Here is a 26159-nt window from a genome sequence, read left to right as displayed (position 1 = left end):
GATAATTTATATCTTCTTTTGTTCATTACAAAAAAGAAAATATAAATATAACTACATATACTTAAACATCCGCTTAATTAGAATGCATGTATGCTTAGTATAATAACAAGTTAAGTGTTAATTTATCTGACTACTAATAGTATTTATCCGTTTATCTTATAAGTTTCATTTTTATTTTATTTTTTTAGAATTTGTTTTATTGTAGGTAAAGGCTATAGCGGGTAATGCTATCTTATATTTTAAAAATATGATTAAATAAAACCGATAAAGTTTGACATGATTAGTGATGTTTGAATTTTTTTTTTAATAATTCGGTACATAATGAATACTAAGCTGAGTAGCGAGAGAGAAGAGTTTGCGAGAGAGCTTGTAAAAAATAGGAACATTTGCTGCATTGCTGAAGCCTAGTAATAGATATGTAATATTGAGATTACTGTGTATTACATTACTGTGTAATTTTATCTATCTAACAGGAAAAAAAACCTAAAATCGTATAAGCGTAAATTATCATTTGAAGGTGTCATATTATTAGAATCATACATAGTTTCATATTTACAGTTTTACAAAATCAAAATGAAAATTAAAAACAGCTTTATTCAAATAGGCTCCAAGAGCACTTTCGAATCGTCATTTTACAAATTAAAAGTTTAAAAATAAACTATTATATTTGTAGAAGTAAAGCTACCACCGATTCGGAATGTAGATTCTGCAGAGAGGAATCGGCAAGAAACTCCGCAGTTACTCTTTTGAAAAATAATATATAAATTGTGTTTTAGTACAAAATTAGTAACATGTTGCATAAAATGCAGCGTCACTAATTCCACACATCTTTATCAACTATGTAATCCTGCACCGAGTAATAAGCTTTATCTATTAATTTTTTTTAATAAAAACTTTAAATTTATGTTGAGACAATTCCAAAATTGTTTGTTTCCAAATTCCAAAATATTTATAATTAAAAACAAGTAAAATGAACAATATACTTATAATAATTTCTACTTCATTATAAACTTTAGTTCTGTGATCTTAAAACTTTATACTCGTATTAAAAAGGCCGTAAAGTATTGAAGCCTCACAAACTATAAGCACTGATTAGATGCCACTCACTTCAGACTATTTACTAAAACCATTTATCAATTCTGTCCATGGGTTTAGCATAAAGTTTCGTTCAGACTGATGGCTAATGAGTTGAGGCATAAGGGACTCCACTGTCCAGTATGATGGATGACTGACAAGCGCTGGTAATCGAGATGTTTGGAATAATTTTTACCCTATTTCCTCGTGCTAAGAGGATGATGTGATTGGAATGATGGAATGGATGATGATATTTGGAATTATTTTTTGTATTTATAATTGTTAATCTCCTATCTTGAAAGGTATATAAATGTGTTGTATTCCCTTTTACGTTATATCCGCTAGGGTTATTGTGACATTATTTTTCTGTCATTTTTTTCGTATTTTATCTTAAAAATTCTGTTTTATCTGTAGTCAAATGTAGTCTGTAGGATTTCTTATCAATAGCTAATAGAACAAATACTTTATTTGTTTAAGTAATATTTTTGGGTAATCAATTACTTAGGTATAAATAAATATTTTTCTCAGTGAATTATGGTAACTAGTGGTCGCCCAGAGGTCGAAGTTCGACCATAATTAAAAATTTAAATTAAAGAAAACAAAAAAAATAATGAAAATAAAGAACCTTTTTTAAATTTTTAACCCACTTCAAAAAAAGGAGAAACCGTATATATATATATTTTTTATGTATGTTCGGGGATAACTTCGTCGTTTATGAGCCGATTTTGATAATTCTTTTTTTTTTTGGAAAGGAGATATCCTAAGGGAAGTACCATAATAAGGGAACCAGGATCTGATGGTGAAATCTCAGAGAAATCGAGAAGAACCCTCGAAAATCGTAGTGACGACTAGTGAGTTTGTTAATTTTTTTCGTCGACTTACGTTGTATTACTTGTCTATGTAATTGAAGTCGGTTTTTTTTCGTTTGCGAGCAAACAAAATTATTCAATTTGACTACAGTTTGACAATCAAAAAAAACGTATAATAAACGTGTGTGTGTGTGTCAAATACATGGTAGTGTGTGTAATGTTTTTTTTTATTGATTTAATATACTTTTTATGCATAATTTAAAAAAAAATTATGAGCATTCTGCACTTCTTCTCTATATAAACTATAAGTGTGCGAAAGTTCATACACCTACGTCCGCGTAATTTTCGTAAAAACGGACACAAAGTTTTTGCTTCACGTATCTATTAATATATAGATTAGTTTGTTACATACAGTTTATATGAGGTTAAATAGTTTAATGAAGTTACAATTAAAATTATGTAAGCATTTGGCATACAACGGTCTATTACACAAAGTAAGTATATATCGTATGTACGTGTAACTATGTATACTGATACTCGTTTGCAGACAGAAATACGCTTAAGAAGAATCTATTAAAGTTTTTGTCGTAAATGTTCATTTAATTGCAACAGCTTCTTAGTAATGGAAGTAATTTAAAAGTGTGAATAGATATATTTATCGTTTGACCTCCCTTATTATCATTACTGGAAATATAATAGTGTCCTTTGTTGCTGGTATTATTACAATTTCGTTAAGGTACCTAATTGTGCTCTTACATCAATATTGAAAAGCAAACAATCATTATCCGAAGCACGGATCGAAGTTACGAGGTCGTAGAATTTGACTCGCCGTATAAAAAAATAATTTAACACCGATTTTTCACAGCTATCTGATGGATAGGCTACTAATTTGTCTAACTGCCGGGCTGCGTTTGCGCATCGTATTGTATTAGATTAAACGTGGCGTTTCTAATGGCGGCCGCGCCGGGGACGCTGACATATTGCTTTTTCGAACTCTCTTACCGTTATTTATGACTATTTCTTTGTTTATTATATCTCTTGAATTTGGGAGTTTTATGATAGTGGGGTTGTCTGACTTGACCTTCCGTTATATATCATTTTGGAATTATTGAATATCGTTAACGAGGCGTTTTTTACGTGTCCACGGACGGAGCACTAAAATACTTTTTTATGTTCGTAATTTAAATTAATTTCTATTTGAAATAGGAATCTCTATCGCTTTATTCGTTTATGTAATTAAGTAAAGAGATGTTGATTTAAAAGTAATCAATTATCGTGATTACGAGTTTTCATTTTTAATGTCGTAAAAAATAAGAATTAATACGTTAGTTTCAGTTGGTATAACTTTAGAAAATAGTATGTTAGAGAGAGAAAGTAGTATGTTCAAATAGTATCGTTGATTATATGGTAAAATTAAGTTGATATTATTACAGTTAGTAAGTTGATATTATAACATAGTTTGTATATTGAGTGATAAATTATGGCAGAGGCAGAAAGTCAGGAAGTCACAGAAATGGGCATCTGTTATTTACGAGGTTCATTTGGATTAATTGTTCGTTAAAAATGTATGTCCTTGATAGAACTTACCTATGTGCCTATATAACTACTTATAATTATCATGAACAGAAATGTTCGATAATTTATAATAACATTTTGATATTCGCCAATAATACAATTGCCAGGTATGATCAAGGGTGTACTACCGTAGAATGTAGTTATACATATCTATTAAAAGGGTAGGAGTGTGTAGGTATTATGGTAAAACCTAATTACAATTTGTGTTAAAGATGATGCATTACCTATTTGTCATTTGCTACTAAGATAGACAAAAAAGCAATTATTTACAAAAAAATTACAACATATATAAAATACTAGTTAAAATCAAAAATAGAGTAAAAATTAAAACACACATCGAAACAAACAAAAACTCATTTACTTTTAGCTCAAGGAATAAAAACGGTCGTGTAAAGTTTACGTAAAACTTCTTACCAATAAAAAATATATAAAGTATTATTTAAAAAAAAAAAAACATTAGTCATCATATTCACGTCCGCCGCGGAGGCGCCGCGAATCAAAAGTTAGTAAAAGCTCGACTCATGCTGCCGTAAGTTCTTTGATTGTCCATTCTTACCCTCCCATAGCTACCTGGGGCACGTTCACGACTACCTTTGTAACGCCGACCAGACACGATTGACCTCCGACATCGCTCTAGCTGTATAAAACTAGATGTCGATTTGATTTGGCGTATATATAGCCATTTGTAGGTGTATACTATCTCAGTTTGACGATATGTCGAGCATCTGAAATTGACAAGGTTATCAAGGATGTTAATGAGATTTGGCGCGCTCATCAAATGGGTATAGCTAATCACTCCGATGTAGAGCTATTTTTAGAGCAATTCAATTTGTTTCAGAAATTGACTAAAAACTATGTTAGTTGTATTATTATTTAGTGGATATCTACTAAGCTAACTTAAATAGAATATTTATTCACAGTGGTAATTTCTGGTTTTTAGAGGTAGGTATTTACAAAAGTTTTCAGAAAAATTGTAGAGATGGTCTTCGTAAAATGATAACACACGATCTGACAAGACGTCTGAAGTAATAATATGACAAAATCACGCAATAACACCAAGCTAATGTCTCTATTAGAAAATCGAGTAAAAAAATACAATCACCGTAACCGTACAATCAGAAGCGGATAGAAAAAGATCCTTTGAAAAATTGAAGCAGAGATTCCCCCCAGCCGGCAGACGGGGTGCCCAATGGAAATGTCATTTTAAAAACGGCCTAACCTATAGCCTATTTTACATATACGGATATTTTAGCACGCACGTTCCCGGCGCAACGTCGATAAAAGTGGGCGTGGTCGTCGCCATCGTATCCACCAATCACAAACCGACGTTCAACGTTTGCGTACAGCGCCCTTTCATGTGTGCCGCGTCAGTGGATAAGTGTGCGTGCCCGCCGTATTGTATATGGGCGTACATAAGTATACGCCGGCTACCGGCTTCACAAAGAGTTCCCATATCTTTTATGTTCTTAGATTCTTATCTCGCGGTTTCTTATTTTACATTTAAGATGGTGGTCTCGAATTAACGGTCGGCCCCATAAACACGCCATAACAAACTTTAATATGCCTGTAATACGAAATAATCTGTGATTTTTATAGCATTTACTACACTAATGGGTTGTTACTGATTTTTAGATAGTGGATTTCATTTTTTTTTTGGAAATAATTATTCATGAAGTACGTTGATTGAATTGTTAATCGCTTCTAATTGTTGATTAACGTTCTTGATTACTAACTTCATGCTTGGATAGTAATAGTAGGTATTAGTTCTTTGTGTTCATCTTCCATACATATAACCCCTGTATTATGAACCCCTATAATTAATACGAGTACTACTTACTACTAAAGACCTGCAATATCTGCCGCGTATTATGATTAGATCATAATAACTTGAATGGTTTAAACTATTCCTTAAAGCTTTCTTAGATTCATTCCTGTCTCAAACCTAAATTCAATGTAATTGTACAAATATGAACTAACTATGAACACTTATAATGTCTAAAACTATCATGTGTTATCATTATGTTAGAAGTACCTACTAACTTGTTAGCGAATTTACTTTCCCGACATCAAAATGTTTAACATGGCTTCAGCTACTAGATTCTTTAGATTATGTTAAATTTACAAAAAAAAAAAAACCTTTAGAGCGTTTTTGTTCCTTTTTTAAATTAAAAATATCAATTTTATTTATTATATTTTTTTTATACAACCAGATCGTGAAACAAAGCATACGACTCACGTGATGCCTGCAACACCAGAAACATCGCAAGCGCGTTGCCGACCCTACCCCAAACACCCTAGGATCTCTGGTCACCTTAGTCACCACAGGAATATAACACCGCTTTTTCAAGCAGTATTATTTAGCCGTGAACTTCTGTAAAATCGTGGTACTTCCCCAGTCGGGCTGCTCCAGATTTACCTACCTACCACAGTTAAAAAGTATTAAGTGTAGGTCACATGATTCTGAAATCGATATTTTTAACTGAATATTCCTCATCCACAGTCGATAAATTAGTTTCGGTCACTTCTTTACCTATATTCCTACATACGACAAAATTACTTTATTTAGAAGCCAAGAAATCCCTTTTTGAATATTATTGAGAAACCGATCGTTGAAATTTCGAGAACAATAAAAAGCAGTTAGCCGCTAAAATTCGATTAAGGGGTGAAAGGAGGGACAAAGGAAGCCGTTTATATTGGGGAGGTTTAAAATTGATTTCAGGGTTAGGGCGTGCTTGTCGGTACCTAAATTCGTTGCTTGGACATTTTTATGTTTTCTCATTTTCTTGAGTTTTTTTTAAATATAAAAACGGAGATTACTCAATGAGTGGAAGCTTTGGATATTGATTAAAAAATGTCGTGGAGAATATCTAATGATAATGGAATTTCAAACCCTACTTGTGTTAATATTTACCTAATTTTATTATATTATTTATGTTTTAATTGACTTGTTATTGGGTACATCTTGATTCTCGTAAATATTTTTAACTGAGGTAGGGAAGAGCAGAAAATTTTCTGCTCAAAATATGGAGCAGCCCGACTGGGGAAGTACCTCGACCTTACAGAAGATCACAGCTAAATAATACTGTTTTAAGCAGTGTTATGTTCCTGTTGGTGAGTAAGGTGACCAGAGCTCCTGGGGGGAATTGGAGATAGGGTCGGCAACGCGCTTGCAATGCTTCTGGTATTGCAGACGTCTATAAGCTACGGTAATCGCTTATCACCGGGTAAGCCTTACGCTTGTTTGCCGACCTTTAAAAAAACTACAGAATCTCGAGTAAAACTGCTTATCACTATTCTCGTTCAGTTGATCAAAATATCTTTTGATAAACTGAGAATAAAGTTAGAAAATATTTCAACTCATAAAATTTCATAGCACACATGTGACCACAGAATCAAACACACTTCAAACGCAGTTTTCATATTCATCGATACTCGTATAAATTCTAAAACAAACCGCTCAATGTTTCCCAACAGGCCCTTCAGGGCGAGTGTTTGTTCCTCGGAGGGTGCGCGAGAGTCCTCGATGCCCGGACGTTTTACTTTCTAGTGTTTGCTAACATTAAGTGCGATCTGATCTTATAACAATTCATTTTATCTTCACACGGGTTCTTTTTATAAGTTTATTGATATTGTATAATAATAAAATGTTTAGGTTTTATAAATCGTTTATAGACAGTTTACAACTAAAATGTTTTCCAATATATTTTTATGACTTTTTATAAATTACAATTAAGGAAATTTTATAATTTACAGGTACTGAAGTGAAATACCTATATATATATTTTTTTTCTTTCGTCAGACTGTTTGTATCTTGGCCAATCATCATGCCGAAACCACTGGATTAATTAAAAAAAGTCATATTTGAATTCACGTTTGAGGCTAGCATACTGTATTCTTTTTATTCCGAAATTTTTTGTGATTTTTCTGTGATTTTTTTGGGAGAGAGAATGAAAATCTTATTAAAAAATATTAGCTTACTTTTGATTTATTTTCCTCATATTTCTTATTTTAAAATAAAGCCCACTATTTTTATTTATTTATATACCTACGGCTTACAATAAATTACGGCTTGCTAATTAGACATTAAGAAAAAAAGTGTGTATGAAGAAACGGCTGTAAATAATAAATGTTTGAATACAGTTTGTACCCTGCCGTGTTTGAGCGTACCACAGCAATGATTTGCACTATTCTAAGGGCCGCTCGGGAGCGGAAAACTTACAAGATTAATGGAAGTCAAGTTTTTTGAACCGTGACATAGTTTTATACTTGTTGGTGTACAAAACTGTCTCATGTTAGCCTTTTGCGGCTTTACATGTGAACTAGAATGTAGTCACGATTTTATCTAGTCCATTTTCTCCCGCTAAAATATAGCCTAAGCCACTCAGTGGTAACGTAGCATTTTCCTAGTGTTTTAAAATCGGTCTAGTAGTTTTTGAATTTATTCATTGAAATGTAACAAAAACAATCAAATCTCTATTATAGAAGAAAAAAATAAACTTGTGTTAAATTACTTAAAAGCGTTACTTTAATTTTTTACTTAAAATCTAAGTAATTTACAATTCACATCTTAGGTACTAAATATTTACAGATAAAAATGTAAATAAAATCATAAATATAGACTAATAAAAAATAATTTAAGTAATATTTTATATAAACTAGCGACCCGCTCCGGCTTCGCACGGGTATATAACATAATTATAGCCTATGTCATTCACTGAAAAAATGATTAAAATCGATCCAGTAGTTTTGATTTATTCATTACTGCCCGTGGCCCGCACGCGTTAACTTAGAGTAAAAGCCGGCCGGAACCGTCGCAAACGCTACGTACCGCGATTTTTAAATCTGTAATATCTTCGAAAATATTCATTTAAATCATATGCTGTAAAGGGCCATATAGATCTATATTAAATAAAAAACATATTTAAGGTATTTAATTGGATAAGGATTAATGCTGTATTGGTTAAAATCGCTTCGAAAATTAGCCATTATTTGTCGTAAAAAGTAAATGACAAAAAAATGTTATTGTGGGATATCCATAAGAGATAGGTATATACCATCGCGGAGTTTTCTGTAGACCTTTTCAATGTGTACAATACTTAGTACATTATTTTGATAAATCTCGTAGGGTTTAGCCTGCGTTTGCAATTTAAGCGAAAAAAAATTAATTATTTACGACATAACATTAGAAAACTCAAAAATAACAGTATTTCTCCACTATTTAATGGATGTTATCATACATATAAACCTTCCTCTTGAATCAATCTATCTATTAAAAAAAACCGCATCAAAATCCGTTGCGTAGTTTTAAAGATCTAAGCGTACATACATGAGCAGGGACAGAGAAAGCGACTTTGTTTTATACTATGTAGTGATATTTCCCGACGACAGATGTTTTACGCATCGCCTCGAGCGGCCGTGAATCGATTGGTATAGTGCGTATTTTACATTTGATATCGACGGGAATACAAAACAATTACATACCAACGTTTAATAATGTCATCAAAAATACATTTCGGAATTATGTATTATATGTCTCCGTTTAAGAACATGTAATGATTAAGTAAAGGCTTAATTGGGGGCGTAAACATAGTTGATCATCAACATCACATCAACTATAAGTCGTATTATCTATTAGTAAGTAGGTAATTATTTGTAACTTTGTAATCGATATTTGATATATATAATCAATACTTTTATATTAAAAATAAGATCATTCAAAATATTAAGATTTAGGAAACCAGGATCTGATGATGGAATCCCAGAGAAATCGAGTGAAACCCTCGAAAATCGTAGTGACGACTAGTGGGTTTGTTAATTTTTTTCGTCTACTTACGTTGAATTACTTGTCGATGTAATTGAAGTCAGTTTTTTTCGTTTGCGAGCAAACACAATTACCAAAAATAAAATAAAACGCGTACTCCTAACATTCTTAGATTATTTTCATCTATTTCGAGCATGAGTAAAATTGTTTTTGCGGTTAATTCACCTCCCTATGGGGGAGATGAGGGCGAAATTACATTTTTATTTAGTTAAACGGGCGAAGGGTCGAACGATTGCTTTTTGATAAGTCAATTTTATCTCGAATACGCTGTAAAGTGTTACGATAGTATTTTATATGTAAATGTTATATGCAGCTTAAAGGAAAAATAATGGAACGATTATTCGTACGTTTAATATGATTTTTAATAGTAATTCTCGTGAATATTGAAAAGAAAATATACAGCTTTTTTTCCTGTTTTATTTATTTATTTATTTATTAATATTTTATTGCACAATACATTAAAGAATTGTACAAAAGGCGGGCTTAATGCTAAAAGCATTCTCTACCAGCCAACCTTAGGACGTAAAAGAGCAGAGGTTTGTAGGTGTGCAAAATCGAGTGTTAGTAAAATTCAGATAAAGAAGAAAAAAGGGGGGAATATAAAGTAACGTTGGCGGCTTAGTAAATACATGAGCAAATAAATGTTTTGTGTAATAAATTTTATGTGTGAGATGTCTAAATACTAAAGTTATCTACTCATACGAACTAAGCTTAATTGTGACTTATAATTTATTAATATGATGGTAATAAAAAACGAGTGTGCTTTAGACCATACTAATGAAGTCTTCCTTCTTTAGCCATAGACCTGCAGAGTATATTAGGTATACGAAAAGTAACTGGCTATGAGTGAAAGAGAGAAAGATAATGTGTTCTCGCATCTATCTCTCTTGCTCCATTCGCCTCGCCCGATCACAGTTATACTTCAAAGTTATACTTCAATAAATTACATATTACCTACTCGTAAAATGAAACTACTTATATATGTTCTAATATAAAAAACTCTTTACGTTAATTTGTAAATCGTTAAAGCGTTCAAATGCTATAAATATTTACCTTTATTCACATTTATAATATGACTTTCTTAATAATTTGACAAGCTCGTTGACGCCGTTGTCAGTAACCCTTACTTCCGCTCCATGTATTTGGGATCGATACCCGCCTAAAGTCTGTGTGTACCTATTCATAATTTATTTTTGTATCTTATGCATGTGTAGGTACCTACCTACATTTTTTTATAAGTAATGTATTAGGGCACTGTTAGGTAAAAGCTTACCACAGGTATTAATGCTCCATGCTGTGTGGTTACAGCAGTAAAGAATATAGCTACCCCCTCTCTCCCCGTGGGTGTCGTAAGAGGCGACTAAGAGATAACACAGTTCCACTACTGCCTTGGAACTTACAAAACCGACCGATGGCGAGATAACCATCCAACTGCTGGCTTTGAAATACACAGGTCGAAGACGGGCGGCAGCGTCTTCGGTGCGACAAAGTCAGCCCTGCGGTCACCAACCCGCCTGCCCAGCGTGGTGACTATGGGCAAAACATATGAGTTCACGCCATTTTTGGCTCGAACTTGTGGAGGCCTATGTCCAGTAGTGGACTGCGATAGGCTGATGCGATGCGATGCGATTAAGCTCTATGTGAATAGGTAACAGACTACAGTTATGTTACCTCACATCCAGTCCCGTTTGTGCATAGTGGACATATTTACATAAAACCAAGCTTAAAAAACAAATATAAAACTTAATTATTTTCTTCAACAGCAGATTCTCTGCTCGGTTCCGGTTCAGACGAAGAAGAAGATGATGAATCAAGGGCGGCAAATAATTCCAGTAGTCCAGCACATGCGCCACATCCAGCTCTACACTCCGACCTATCACATAACGGTGATACGAAACCTCATGAAGATTCAGAGGATCAGGTTAGTGGAGCTCTGACTATCTGTTCTAATATTACAAATAGAACGTTGGCTTCAAACTGCTTTCTTTATTAGCAAGTATTTAATTAACGTAAATTTAATTTGAAATTCTGCAATATTATACATATTTACAATAAACTTCTCAAAAAGTCTTTAAACATTATTACTGTACAAACTATGTCTGTCTCATTATTAGGAAGTAATTAGCAATTATTATCCAAAAGCTGACAATCAAATTACTATATTGAGTTTTGACTAGCTCGTTGGCGCAGTTTGTATTGATCTTGTTTTCTGCTCCGGGGGTTGTGGGTTCGATTCCCACCCCGAGTCTTGGTGTAATATATATTTATTTATACATGTAAAATTTATATTTATGTTTATCGAATATATATATATATATATATATATATATATATATATATATATGTAGCTATGCCAGTCGGCTGTTATAACACAAGCATTAAGTTGCTTTCTTAGGAACAGACGACCGCGTGTGTGTGTGTTTGCACGTGTGTGTGTGTGTGTTGTAGATATTTATTACTTAAAAGGAAATCTAGAAAAGCATTGGCTACATATGCCCAAGCAAAAAAAAACTCAGAGATTGTTTAGTTATTCGTCATAATTTGTAACAACTTTCGAACTAAGTAGCTTCCTAATCATTGTTTGCCCAAACTTACTTTTTATTAGATTGAAGATGTTTGGTTTCGTAATTATTGTCGCATTTAAAATCAAGAGAAAAGGTTAAAAAATTAGAATGTTCTGGAGTTAAATATCAAAAGAGTTATACAGGCGTTTTTATGCTCTTGGTATGAGTAAGAAAAAATTACCATATCCATATCATAAAATTTGACCATACTTTGTCACCATCTTACATAAAGTATCACATATCGCCTTGACAATCCCATATGACATACATGGGACTGGACCACATAGTTGCATTCAGTTGTTCCTCTTCCCCACTCAGGGCTCATTGGACGGAGACCCTGAAACTCGTGACTCGCAGGCGGAGAACAAATCACCTGATGACGGAAACGGTGGCTCGAAAAGAAGGGGACCGAGGACTACGATCAAGGCGAAACAGTTGGAGATATTAAAGTCAGCGTTTTCACAGACGCCGAAACCGACCAGACATATACGGGAACAGTTGGCGAAGGAAACTGGATTGCCCATGAGGGTTATACAAGTAAGTCAGCATTTTTTCAGATATTATAAACACGATAAAATTATATATACATATACACTAGCTGACCCCGCAAACGTTGTTTTGCCATATATGTTAATAACCCCATTAATCCGCCCCCCCTTATAACTTAGGGGTATGAAAAATAGATATTGTTCGATTCTCAGACCTACCCAATATGCACACAAAATTTCATGAGAATCGGTAAAGCCGTTTCGGAGGAGTTTAACTACAAACATTTGATCATGTCATGATCTTGAGCAAAGTGTTGTGCATGAGCCCACAAACTTTCTGAGTTTGTACGACCAAAAAAAAAGTAGCAATGCGCGCAGCTGTAATTGTAAATAAAACCTTATGAAGGTAACTTTATTAAGATACTTAGATAAGAGAAAATATGTTGCTAAAAATTTGGAGCAGCCTGACTGGGATATTCTTCTGGGATCACTATAGATTATTACTTTTTTCGAGTAATATTATTTTATCTGCGGTAAGATAACCAGAGGTCGTAAAGAGTCCGTATTCAATTTAACATAAGTTTTTGTTTGAAATACGAGGTAGATAAAACTTTTGAGAAGGATTATAAATTACGATGTCATCAAACTTGAAACAGAATTGAAATTGTAAACTCAATTCGATGGAGTAACATCTTTCTAGTTCAGTTAGTAGTTCTTAGGATATGACATTTTGAGGCATAGTTCAATTTTCTTGCGTAATCTTACGGGCAGCAGCGTCTTCGGTGCGACAAAGATAGCCCTGCGGTACCAACCCGCCAGTGTGGTGACGATGGGCACAACACAATAATAACTTGTGGAGGCCTATGTCCAGCTCAGATCACCCCGTGGGCTTAAGTAATTCATTTAGAATTACTTTAAAGTTTTTTTTTACTTTTGGTCTTCTGATATTTGGTTTATTACTAAATTGTCAACATTATTTGCCACTGTTTAAAAGTGCTATATACGTTTATTATATATCAATAATAAATAATTAAATTTAAGAGATAAAAATTAATTATTTTGACGAAAATATTACATTCAATTGAGATCACGTGGTACACATTCTCCAGTAACCATAACAAATTGTTTGTACTTTATCATGGCGTCTGGATTCACAAATTGAATATACCGCGCCCGTCCGTACAGGAACAGCTTTCTTGTTACTGACATGACAAATAACCTTATTACAGCTTAGGGATTTAGAGCATATCTTTTTTTTTCCATCGATGCAGTATGTAGTAACCCTGATTTCATATCCAGGGGTTGTGGGTTAGATTCCAGCCACGAGTCTGGGTATAGTTCGAGCGTTATTTGTGTATGTGTTCTTAGGACTATTATTTTAGTCTTATAGAGTCTAGTATAGGTATTATATGTTTTTTTAAATAAAATGTAGCTATAAAAGTCGGCTTTTACCTATAACACAGGCATTAAGTTGCCTATTTTACATCGACGTGTGTACGTTAAACATTTATAAAAAAAAAGTGTGCATTAGACCACACGTCTGAAGCAAAACCTCTTTAGTTGCCCCTACAGTAATTCTTTCTATCTTCACTAACTTATCCTCGCCTTATCACACTTTTGGTAACGCTCTCGTCATACATTCACCAACTCACTCCCCAAATCAAGCGTGTGAAGAGAAGCTCCACTTACAAAATATATACTTTTCACTTGTTAATCCTCCAAATGTTTAGGATATCGATAAGTTTTGTACCTCAAATCGTAATCTAACACACTGAGCCACGCGATTCTCCACGGCGCAGCAACAGATGTCTGTTGAAAGATTCGGTCACGCTTTTTGCTACTTCCTCTTTGTTTCTGTTTTTGTAGCGTTCGATTTTTGAACGAAAAACGAATGTTTTACGGCCCTCTTGCGACGTTTTTACGAATACGATAAGCTTTTTTTTTTATTTAATTTATATCGAAACTAAATAATAGTTTCGAGAATCATCCGACATTTGTGAATTTTATGGTATATTTTGAATGTACGGGTGCTCATCAGTCATCCGTGACCACGTCGGCAACGTCGCCAAAATATCGTGAGCTTCTAAATTACAACCACAGTAAGTCCCATACAGTCAAAAGTGTCCACAGTGACCCTGAGAGTTCACAAACTCATATTGTAAATTCTTTTGCTGTGTACTAAATTAATAATTTTAATCAATTCATTTTTATCCGGTATGATAAAAAATCATAAATATTTTCCTCTAACTTTTTATTTGTAGTTAAATCACAAATGTAACAAATATAAAGAAAAAAGGGAGGTGCCTTAAACCACACGACTGGAATAAATTTTCTTAAAAACGTAACTCGCTATTTCTGTCCTCACTAACTCATATCTCCCTCTCAACTTCCGTTCGACTCGCCTGATCACACTTCTCGTAACGCTCTCGTCACGCATTCACCAGCTTACTCCCCAAGCGAGCGTGTGCAAAGAGGTTTTACTTAAAAAAAAATACAAATGAGGTTTGATGTATAGACGGCATAGCGTTTGTATATATTTGTACATTATGTTCACGCCTTTGAAGATAAATATTTGTTTACACGTGCGTTGACTATCAATATTAGTTCAGTAACAATGTCGAGAATGTTAAGTGGGTTCGTAAACAGTGTTTTTTGCTACCATTCGTCAAGTCGCGCCAGATCGCGCGTGTCAAATGCTCATACCGTACCACATGTGGCTTCTAACTGTATATTTTTTCTAAATAATCCGCATTTAACTAGTTAACACCGGTTCGTGTGAACGATTTCTTGAAGATGCCGAATATCGGTAACTTTGATGTTGTAGTTTTGGAAAATTTTATTTTAATCATCACTCGATCAATAATTATTGACATTATATAATTATGATTATAAATTAGATCTTAACAACTTTAGTTATTTGAGTTAATAGATATACCGTTAAGTATTTTTATGTATTGTAATTAATTTTGCTTTTAACAAAAACAAGTAATATTTTGATAACGTAACTTTGATGATTTGTAAAAAATTTCTACTTGTATATCTAAATTGCTTAAGCTCTGACCCTTCTCCTACATGATGAAAGAGGCCTATGCCCAGCAATATTACAGCAAAATCAATCAATAAATACCATCTCTTAGATACCTCCCCACTAAGAGTGGATTCACACTACTTTTGTAAAAACTGAAACTCAAATAATCTACGATCATAATAAAAAAAAAATAGTAATACACGACACATTAACACGATGTCATCCGACCGCAAAACGAGAAAAAAAAACCATAGATATTTTAATAAGTTCATATATCGTAATTCCTTCAGCGTGACGGCCCTGTCGTCGAGCGACGCGCCCTTATTGGCTCATATTTTATTTTGACAGCTCGTGTAGTTAGCGGTTAGCTCGGGCTGGCGATAACTTTATAAATTTCGCATTAATATTTATTATATACTAGCTGTGCCCGCGACTTCGTCCGCGTGGAATTTAACAAAATACTTATTGTTCAGTTTGCAGATTTATAAAATAAAAAAAGTCTAAAATAAAATTAGCCAAGTTACTCCTTCTTAATCAGCTATCTGCCAGTGAAAGTACCGTCAAAATGCGTCTAGCCGTTTCAGAGATAACTTACATAGCTATCTTAAGCTATCGGGAACTTCTAAATCAAGTTACTTAAAAACTTTTTCAAATCTCATGTCATTCTTTTTTTTATATTTCGAAAATCAATGATTACATTTTTTTTTCTAAAATTTAAAAAAAAGTTGGATTAATTAGTAATAATATTAAAGTGACATTTTTTTTATTATTGTTTTATAATTTATATAAGCTGTTGCCCGCGACATTTATTGTGGTAATTTTATTCTTATTATTTTTTAATTGAATTCTAGTTCTACTCCAGACTATAATCTATCTCTTTATCTTATTTCACCAAGATCCTTTCAGTTGTCCACAGAGTCACAAATACACATCCGAATTTTCGCATTTATAGATAGTAATAATTTTACCAACTTCTTTTATTTTAACGCTAACGATTATTTCTAGCGACAAGTTTTTTATAAAAGCAGTAAAAATGTTGACGGCTCATTTGCCACTTTTCTCCTTACTTTGTTTTTTGACAGTAATAAAAAATGATTGCATTTTTTCTTCTTCTTTTTAGATTGGGAAAGGAGAACCACTTTTAGACCAATGTATATTATATAACTTAAATATTAAAAATTAATAACTACTTGCTAACATACTTTTTTAGAAAAAACTTTAATTTCTTCTAATATTAAAAAAATAACTAACTAGGCGCTAAATGAAATTTTTAAATTTAATTTTTTCTAACTTTAATTTTTCTTTAAGAGTGACTTATTATTCGTCTAAAATATCATAAAATACTTCCAGAAAAATAAAGGAATTAAAATGAAAAATTAAATTCCATAAAAGATATGTAAATATCCGCAAAAACCTGTTTGAATTACCATCCATGAAGACGTGACGGATGAAATGCATTATGCATAAAACAACCAATAAATTAATTCACACCTATTCATTAAGTTACTAGCGAGTGTCATCGGCGTGCGGTTACGTTACAAATTACAATATTACTCAAAAGAATATTCACAGCTAGAATTACAATTTACAATTATAAAATATGATCATTAATCATTATTAATTAATCACTAAACAATTCCGTACATGTAAAAGTAGAGGGAATCATTCATAATTACGTGTCATTTGTTATACGTACGCTCGAATTAAAATAATTAAATAATTGCAATTAAAAAAACGCCTCCAATTAGATGTGTCGGTTCGCTTGTTAGCATCGCGTTCAACTTTCAAGAACTTAAGGGCCAGTTTCACCGGACATAACAGCAGGAGGTAGAATAGGAAATTAGGATCTGTTTCTCCTTAATTACACACACTACAACTCTTAGATTCAAGTTTGCGAGTAGAATTATTTCATAAATATAGAGGAATTTGATGAAAAAAATAATAATATATCAAAAACATTTATCTGTTGGTATCGTCCTCTTTCAAATAGTTTAACTAAGGTAGGGCGGCACAGCAGGGAATTTTCTGCTCAAAATATGGAGCAGCATGACTGGGGTAGTACCTCGATCTTACAGTGGATCACAGCTAAATAATACCGTTTTCGAGCAGTGTTGTGTTCGTGTTGGTAAGTAAGGTGACCAGAGCTCCGGGGGGGAATAGGGGATGGGATTAGCTCGCGTTGCATCGCAATGCTTCTGGTGTTGCAGACGTCTATAAGCTACGGTAACCTCTTTCCATCAGGTGAGTCGTACGTTTGTTTGGCGACCTAGTTATAACACGTGGTTCAATAAGTCCCGAGACTAAGTACTAAAAAAAATCTTTTTTATAAAATAAATTTTTTTCATCAACATAGTCTCCTCCAAGAGCGATACAGTCCCTCCAACGCTTTTCTAACTTTTCTATCCCATGTGTGTAGAACGATTTGTCTTTGGCTTCAAAATAAGCCTCCGTTGCTGCGATAACTTCACTATTTGAGTCAAATTTCTTACCCTAAAGCATTTTTTTGAGGTCTGCAAACAGCCAGTAATCGCTGGGGGCCAAGTCTGGTGAATAAGGGGGATGAGGAAGCAATTCGAAGCCCAATTCGTTAATTTTGGCCATCGTTCTCACGGACTTGTGACAAGGCGCGTTGTCCTGGTGAAACACCACTTTCTTTTTGTTCATGTGAGGCCGTTTATCCGCAATTTCGTACTTCAATCGCTCCAATAAGCACATGTAATAGTCACTATTTATATTTTGCCCCTTTTCAAGGTAGTCGATGAAAAGTATTCCATGCGCATCCCAAAATATAGACGCCATAACCTTACCGGCCGATTTCTGAGTCTTTGGACGCTTCGGGCGGCTTTCACCAGCCGCTCTCCACTCCGCTGCCTGCCGATTGGATTCCGGAGTGAAATGGTATATCCAGGTTTCATCCATTGTTACATACCGACGTAAAAAATCCTTTTTATTGTGATTCATCAGCGCCAAACATCGCTCTGAATCATTGATACGTTGTTCCTTTTGATTAGTTGTAAGCAAACGCGGCAGCCACTTAGAAAAAAGCTTTTTCATGGCCAAATTTTTATGTAAAATAGTGAAAACACTACCAGCTGAAATCTTCACTATCTCGGCTATCTCTCCCACTTTTACCTTCCGATCTTCCAATACGATTTTGAGGACTTGGTTAATATTTTGTTGAGTCACTGCTTCATTTGGACGACCTGAGCGTTCCCCATCATTGGTGTCCATGCGACCGCGTTTGAAGTCGGCATACCACCGACAAATGGTTGCTTTAGAGGGAGCTGATCCTGCATAACATTTTATAAGCCATTGCTGTGCTTCAACGGTATTTTTTCCCATTAAAAAACAACGTTTTATCAACACGCGAAACTCGTTTTTTTCCATTGTATTGAAATTACAACCGTAGCGTCACTTAAATCTTTCAAAATCAATAATTTTATTGTTCCATTTTTAAAAATTTGACACATATTCTTGTATTGATAGCCAGTACTTTTTAAAAATCAAAAGAGTTTTTAATATATGCGCCATTTCCAGGTTAGTCTCGGGACTTATTGAACGATCTAGTATAAAAAAAAACTATTCACTACAGGTGAAATAGGCACTAAATATAACCCACTTTAAAAGAAAGATAGTCCCATGTTTGTCTGTATGTTGATTTATCTTTGAATTCGTGAAAGTAATATACACGGAAGCACGCGTCGTCGTTTTGATTGATAACGCAAGTATAAAAACTTGACGAGCTATTATTATGTCAGCTTCCCGGTGACGGAGACCTTCTGATAAATGTATCAAGCCTAATGTACTCTCGTCCTTCATTACTTGTCTGTGGTCAGTGAACAGACAATAATTACGCGTTACTAACTTACTACTTAACGAAATTAAAACTAAAAAATAAATAAAAACTCATTTGTTGAATATTTTGATTTATTTCGAAAGAGCGAATTTTTGTTCTAAAGTTTTAATAATTGACTAACATTATTTTGACTGACTTCGTCCATAAATATATATTTTTATAACACCAGAATTATTTTATTATTTTACAAGCTTTCTCCGACACGAGTTCGGTAAGAAGCCAACAAGAAACACGCCGACGCTTATTATTATTGGTTAAAATAAAAATTAACTTCAGCAACCGGTCAATCAGGCCTCAATCTATGGAAACGTCGGTTTCCGAGTTGAATGAGCCGTACGTTTGGTCGCACGACCATATCTCTTCTTTTAATATCCGTCGGCGGCTTTGAACTGCCCTAAATACTATAACTTGAACGAGTTACGAGGTAAACTGGTGAGACTATGTGACCGCGGGTTTACGGCCAGCGTCGATCTCGACTCGGGAAGGTTTACGACAAATTGTTTCGTCTTTTAATTCGACGTCTGTTTTATAATTCATTCTTACTACGGTTTTTTGCTGTTTTTTTTTTTTAAATATATTGTTTTGTATTTTACAATTGTTTATCTTCAATAGTTACGGTACATACAAGTTAACCCTTTCTCGAAACTGTCACACAACGATTGACCCGTTTTGGTGTCGTTTCGATCTTTAGATAATCTCTTATTATCTCAAAAATATGTACGTATAATGTGCCAGCGAACCGTAAACCGAGTGTGGCGATGGGATATTCTCAGATTTTTCGGTTTTTTTCTTTTCGTGGTTAACGTTAATAAACATAAAAAATATAATTTTACAACCGAAAAAATATTAAAGTATGTTGTTAAAATAATATCGCAGTTGTAAAATGTTATTTTATCAAAGCGCGATCGACGCGCCGATGTCATCGTACGTGAAATGTTTTCGATAATGATTATCGTCGGCAATTTAACAAATCCCCGCTGTCGAATACGCACTTCTAAAAACATCGATGTTATCACAATAAATTTGTAATTTTAATAGTTATTATTGAAACAACGAGAAATTTGCATAAGTAAACAATAAAATAGAATTTTTACACCGCGTCCGAGGCAACTCTCGTAAAATTGACGATGTATGTACGATGTGGGATTTGCATCAATATTCGACGTTAAACGTGCATGTTATGAATATTATCATTTTGAAAATAAACGTCTCTATAGACCTATGTTTCGACGTCGTCTTTTATTATTATAAACATTGTAATACTGACATATTCCTTTCCAGTAAACAGGTCTTAAACATCTAGAAACACATTTAAAGTTTGTTGTGAGGTTGTTTTTATGTAGACAGATACAAGAGGTATAAGGTTAATTATTTTGACGTAACAAGCAAAACAAAACGCGTAGGTATACTAGTTGGAATTATCAGTAAACTATTTGATGTTAGACGTCAAACGATTATGTATGACTACACGGTCCCTCGCGCGAAATAACGAAGTCATATGATTTATCACTTACAAGACAGAAGCACCTTGCGATAGTCAGCAGGTGCGGCTTTACAAAGACGCTCAGCGAAAGTAATAAATTATTAATTATGATAAAAAGCATCGTCATACGAATAGAATATTCCTTTGCGAAATATAATGTAAAAACTGGTGAGCGGCGCCTAAAATCCTTTGTCTATGGACGTCCTGTGGATCGGGCGCAGTGGTCCAAAGGTACGTTGTGCCGCCGCGGCCGGAGGACAAAAGATCCCCGTGCGGACAAAAAATGACATCATTTATTTTATTGCCGTGGGTGAGAATACGCTACATTAATATTGCGTAGGGCCTTAATGTCCGATCGCCCTAGGCTCACCATCCGTCAGCTTCGTTCTTTTATGTTCAGTGTTTTCGAATTTTAATTATTAATTTATTATGAGGACTATTCTCGTGTCTGAAATCTCCATGACAGATTTGAAAAATGTAATATCAGTTATTAAGATTTTACGGTCGCTATCACTTTATTTAGACGGGACTTGCTCTGTCATTTTGAGATTCCGTTCAGAGATCATGGCGTCAGCAACGTCGCCGAAAATCGGAAATGTCAAAATGACAACAGCGGTAAGTCACGCTTATGAATGTGTTCAATTTATTATGCAATATTTAAAAGCACTGCTAATTGAAGTATCATTTATATTCTATAGGTACTGGCTGACACGGGAAACTTTTTTAAACATTCTTTTTTTATCGTAAAATTATTATTTTTATACAAACCTTCTGTCAATAACGAATCATCATTACAGCCTATACAGTCCACTGCTGGACATAGGCCTCCACAAGTTTACGCCAAAAATAACGTGAACTCATGTGTTTTGCCCATAGTCACCACGCTGGGCAGGCGGGTTGGTGACCGCAGTACTGGCTTTGTCGCACCAAAGACGCTGCTGCCCGTCTTCGGCCTGTGTATTTCAAAGCCAGCAGTTGGATGGTTATCCCGCCATCGGTCGGCTTCTTAAGTTCCAAGGTGGTTGTGGAACCTTGTTATCCCTTAACGAATACAAAAAGAGAATAAATCCAATTTGATGTGGTCTATCGGTAGTGGCGCGTACATACAACTCGGCGATTCATATTCATTTGTATAGATAACATAATTATATACACTCGTACAGCTTCAATTTTTTTGACAAGGTCCGTAAACATAAACTAAACAAGTCATTAATATCAACGGGACTACCAGCAATCACTTGTAAAATTATTAAGCAAAAACCTTCAGCTCTGAAGCTTTAAATCTAGAAGTAGATTAATGACGGTAGCTCCGTAACTCGTAGTCGTAAATACAAAGTGCATACGCAACGATCCATCAGAAGCGGCAGAGGTACCACTATGATTTATTACATCGCTAGTTGAAGCCTCTAGACAATATTATAGTTAATATAGTCAATCGATTGCTTAGCTGTGACCTGTATCTGTAATTTTAATGCCTATACGTACATGTATGATTTAGGATATTGCAAAGTTCATAATTTGTATGATTGATGTAATATTTATATAATTGAAATACACGACTGATGTAGGTATCAGTCCCACAGCTGGGTAAAAGTTTCTTATGCTTGGAAACAGTGAATTTAAAGTTCACAGCTGCATGTTATTGTGAAATTAAAGTGAAAAACGAAAACTTATTTCTTTAAAACAATTTAATAACGATAATTACAAATAGATACATCATAGACTTTAGGAAATGTGTGTCAAGCAAATAAATTTTCAAGCGGAAATCGAAGTTTTGCACCTGACAGACGACAGTTGATTTCTATAACAAATGATCAATCACTCACAATAATTGGTGTGAAGCGTAGAACGAGATACGACGATATCATTAAAGAAGTCTTAATCATGAATTCATGACCCTAAATGTCGGGCCTGTTATTAATACGATAAAAAAAATTATATGTCATTTTAAAAAAAAAGTTCGTTGACCGATTTCAAGAGTTTGGCGTTTCGCAGAGATGACCACGTAACTGTCACGCTTCACGCCGCTAGTGACGTGACAATATCGATGTCAACGGAGCGTTTTATTGTCGATGATTGATTTCTGTGGTTTTTCAATATCACTTAATAGTTTGACGTTGATTTATACCTTTGGGACGTGATTTCATTTCTCTTTTTCGCATTTCCTAATGTCACACGGTTTACTTTTACTGTTTGTGATTTTTATTAAAATTTCTTAGGCTTTGTTTAAGTGCAATATTTTTTTTTTCTATCCAAAAGAGATTTGTCAATTAGTACCTATATCATTGAAATCTTAATACGCCTATTTGAAATCATAGACATAATATAAGAAACCTATACAGTAATATCAAAAAATTCGATACACACATTCAAGTGAAAAGCTAATAAAGTATTAAAAATAAAGCTTCTTAAAATGCGTGTGTGTTTATGTATATTTGGTTAAGTATAATGATAGCTCGTAATCGTTACAATACAACATTCATATTTACAGTTTATTTAATTTGAAATCAACATGTCATTCTGAAAAATCCCGATTTTTCGGGGACGTCACAGACTAAATTAAATTAATCAAACGCTGTGGTAGTAGCTGTGTAAGTTTAAGAACTTATACCATCCTTATGTACCTTTTTAATATATTAATTTTTGTAAGCAATTAGTTAGCGATAATTTCGCCTTTTACGTGTACATCACTACGAGCGCTCAGCAACGCTATGCTTCATCGGACTGTCGTATTCCGCGTCATGACGATTGCCATCAAACTTCCTACTTTTTTTAGACACAAAACACAATTCGTAGTATTGCGAATTGTATCAAAACAATGTATCCAAAAAAATATGGCAGGATTATTTTAATGATTTCTATCTTCATTCAGTTCGTTTTAGGGTGAAGACAAACAAGAATAATTTTGTAAGTCGTCAGTCGCGTAATTTCTGGTGCATTCGGTTTCATACAAAAGTCCAGTTCGTACCAGACGGCGACGCAAAATGAGTTGTGTGTCAACTCACACTTTTGTATGAAACCGAAAGCACCAAAAATTACGCGACCAAAATCACGCGGTTAAAAATTAACAAAATTACACTCGATTGGCCTCACTTTTATAGAATAAATTTTTGTGGGTATATCGGGACTGTCTTTTTAAACTTATTACTTCTAGCATAAACGCAACTAAATTATTTACCAATAAAATAAACATTTATACACATAAATACCTGCTTTTAAAACTAACTTTTTTTATTCATCATTTATATGCGAACTAGTGAAATACGTATGTATTAAACGACTACATTAAGAAGGTGTCTTCTCTTTCTCCTTTTTAAAAAGGTGTCTTTCTCGTCACGTAGAGTTAGACGTTTCAACAAAATATATTGTGAATATGTGTGAATAGAATACAAAAAATCTATGACATTGAAATGTCATTAAAATCATATGACATTGATATGCCATTGAAATCAAATCATCATCATCATCATCATCATCATCATCACTGCAGCCTATCACAGTCCACTGCTGGACATAGGCCTCCACAATTTGGGTTGATGACGGCAGGGCTGGCTATTTGTCACGCTGAAGACGCTGCTGCCCGTCTTCGACCTGTTTTTTTCAAAGCCAGCAGTTGGATGGTTATCCCGCCATCGGTCGGCTGGAGTGGAACTGTGTTATCCTTAGTCGCCACTTACGACACCCACGGGAAGAGAGGGGGTGCCTATATTCTTTACTGCCACACAGCACAACAGCAACACAGCAGGAAATCATATCTAGAACTATTATGAAGCCAGGATTAAATATTTATTATTGTCATAGATTAAGAAGAATCAACGATTAAGACTGAAGTTTTCACAATGACAGTACAAATATCATACATTGTATTTTAAAATAAATCATTTAACTTTTATGTCACGAATAAAGATTAAAACAGCGACTTTGTTTCAACACTACACGGTAATACACAGTAGCGATAACTTATCTTGGTCGTAAAACTATACAAAAGCGCTTGAAATGGATTCAGATAAAGACGGCCATATTGAAAACCGTAACCAATAGTTTTGTTTTGTGTTATCAACGAATGATAACATTTACGAACAGCGCACGACTATTGGTTGAATGTTACGATGTAGATGTTTTAAATTAAAAAATAAACGTTTTGAGCTATTGACTAGTATATTCAATAGTCTCAATTTGGGTTTATTGCATTTTTCATGTTTAGAAAATATATAAGTACTTACCTATTTATAAAGAAAATTAAGCATCTGTAGAAAATAAATAGATTCCGAGATTTTTTTTTAATTTTGTAATATTTTTATCAAATCAAAAATCGAAAGTAATTTTTTTTTTCTCAAAAAATGGGCTTTTAAACGCCCACTGGCTTTAAAAGCAATAAGCTTTGTTATAGTTTTGTTGTGGTAATTGTTTTTTTTTTTGTGTTTTTGTTAAAGACCAATCTTAAAATACAGTTTCATGTCTTCACGTACTTTTATTTTAGTAATAATAATTAGTTTACTTAATCAGAGATGTTATCAAAGTTCGTGTACCTACATAACAAAACAAACAACAAAGCATGTAATTAAAATTATAAAACAAATAACAAGATATATGAGAAAGTTAGTTTAAATAGAAAGCGTACGAGAATAACGAAACACACGACGTCTAATTAAACTAAAATAAAACGAGATTAGTTATTTTACACGACGAAAACGCGCGGTAAATTTAGCGGGAACCGTTTTTTGGAAATAACTTTTTAATTATGACGTACGACATTTTTAAAACGTAAAGAAAAATAAAATAAAACTAATTTTGAATTAGGAAACGCAAATTGCTTTACATCTGTTATTTTCAAATACTTTTTTAATTTTTATTATTACGAGTAGCTTACACTCATAGCTTACAGTCATAAACAAAATAATTTTAAATTAAGAATGTGAAATCTATTTTTGTTATACTCAGATAACTATTTTTTAACATATTTATTAATTTTCAATCAAGAGTTCAAATACATTTTTAAACTTGTAGTAAGTAGATTTCTCATTCAGATTCAGATTCATTTAGACTCCTAACGTTCATAGAGTTTTCTTTTTAATATTTAATAATTAATTACAATTTTTGTACTTAAGCAAGTTTATTTAATTAGGTACCCATTTTGGAAAATTTGACGCAAAACCTTTACTTTGAATAAAATTTTAATTAGCGATGTGTTCTACCATATAATAGAATAATGGAGTTATAAATATAAAAAACGAAGTTACCTATTTAATTTATTAGCTATGGTATTTAAATTTTTAACTGTCTCTACGGCTCACAATCGTAAAAATATTGGACGATCTCGATCACGATTTCGTAATAATGGAATAGGAATGAAATTTTGCGCTTTTATCGACCGTGAAAACGGCTGAGGTGAATATTTTTTTTGCTAAATCAGTTGTAAGTAGTAAAGTAAAACTACGTTGTCGTAGGACTCTTCATTGGA

The 26159-nt window shown here is 33.6% G+C and overlaps 1 protein-coding gene across 1 annotated transcript in view; it reads left to right on the top strand.

The window, feature by feature from the left end:
- LOC123663636 (LIM/homeobox protein Lhx1) overlaps positions 1–26159 on the top strand; it is a 57852-nt gene that overhangs the window by 22348 nt on the left and 9345 nt on the right. Inside the window, exons 3-4 of the mRNA XM_045598304.1 lie at positions 11043–11200; positions 12162–12380. Coding sequence (XP_045454260.1) covers positions 11043–11200; positions 12162–12380 — 377 coding nt within the window. The remainder of the gene's footprint in view (positions 1–11042; positions 11201–12161; positions 12381–26159) is intronic.

The sequence above is a fragment of the Melitaea cinxia genome, chromosome 20 (genome assembly GCF_905220565.1).
Source record: "Melitaea cinxia chromosome 20, ilMelCinx1.1, whole genome shotgun sequence".
Lineage (NCBI taxonomy): Eukaryota > Metazoa > Arthropoda > Insecta > Lepidoptera > Nymphalidae > Melitaea > Melitaea cinxia.
Note: the sequence above shows the minus strand (reverse complement) of the source record. Positions and strands in the feature narration are given on the sequence as shown.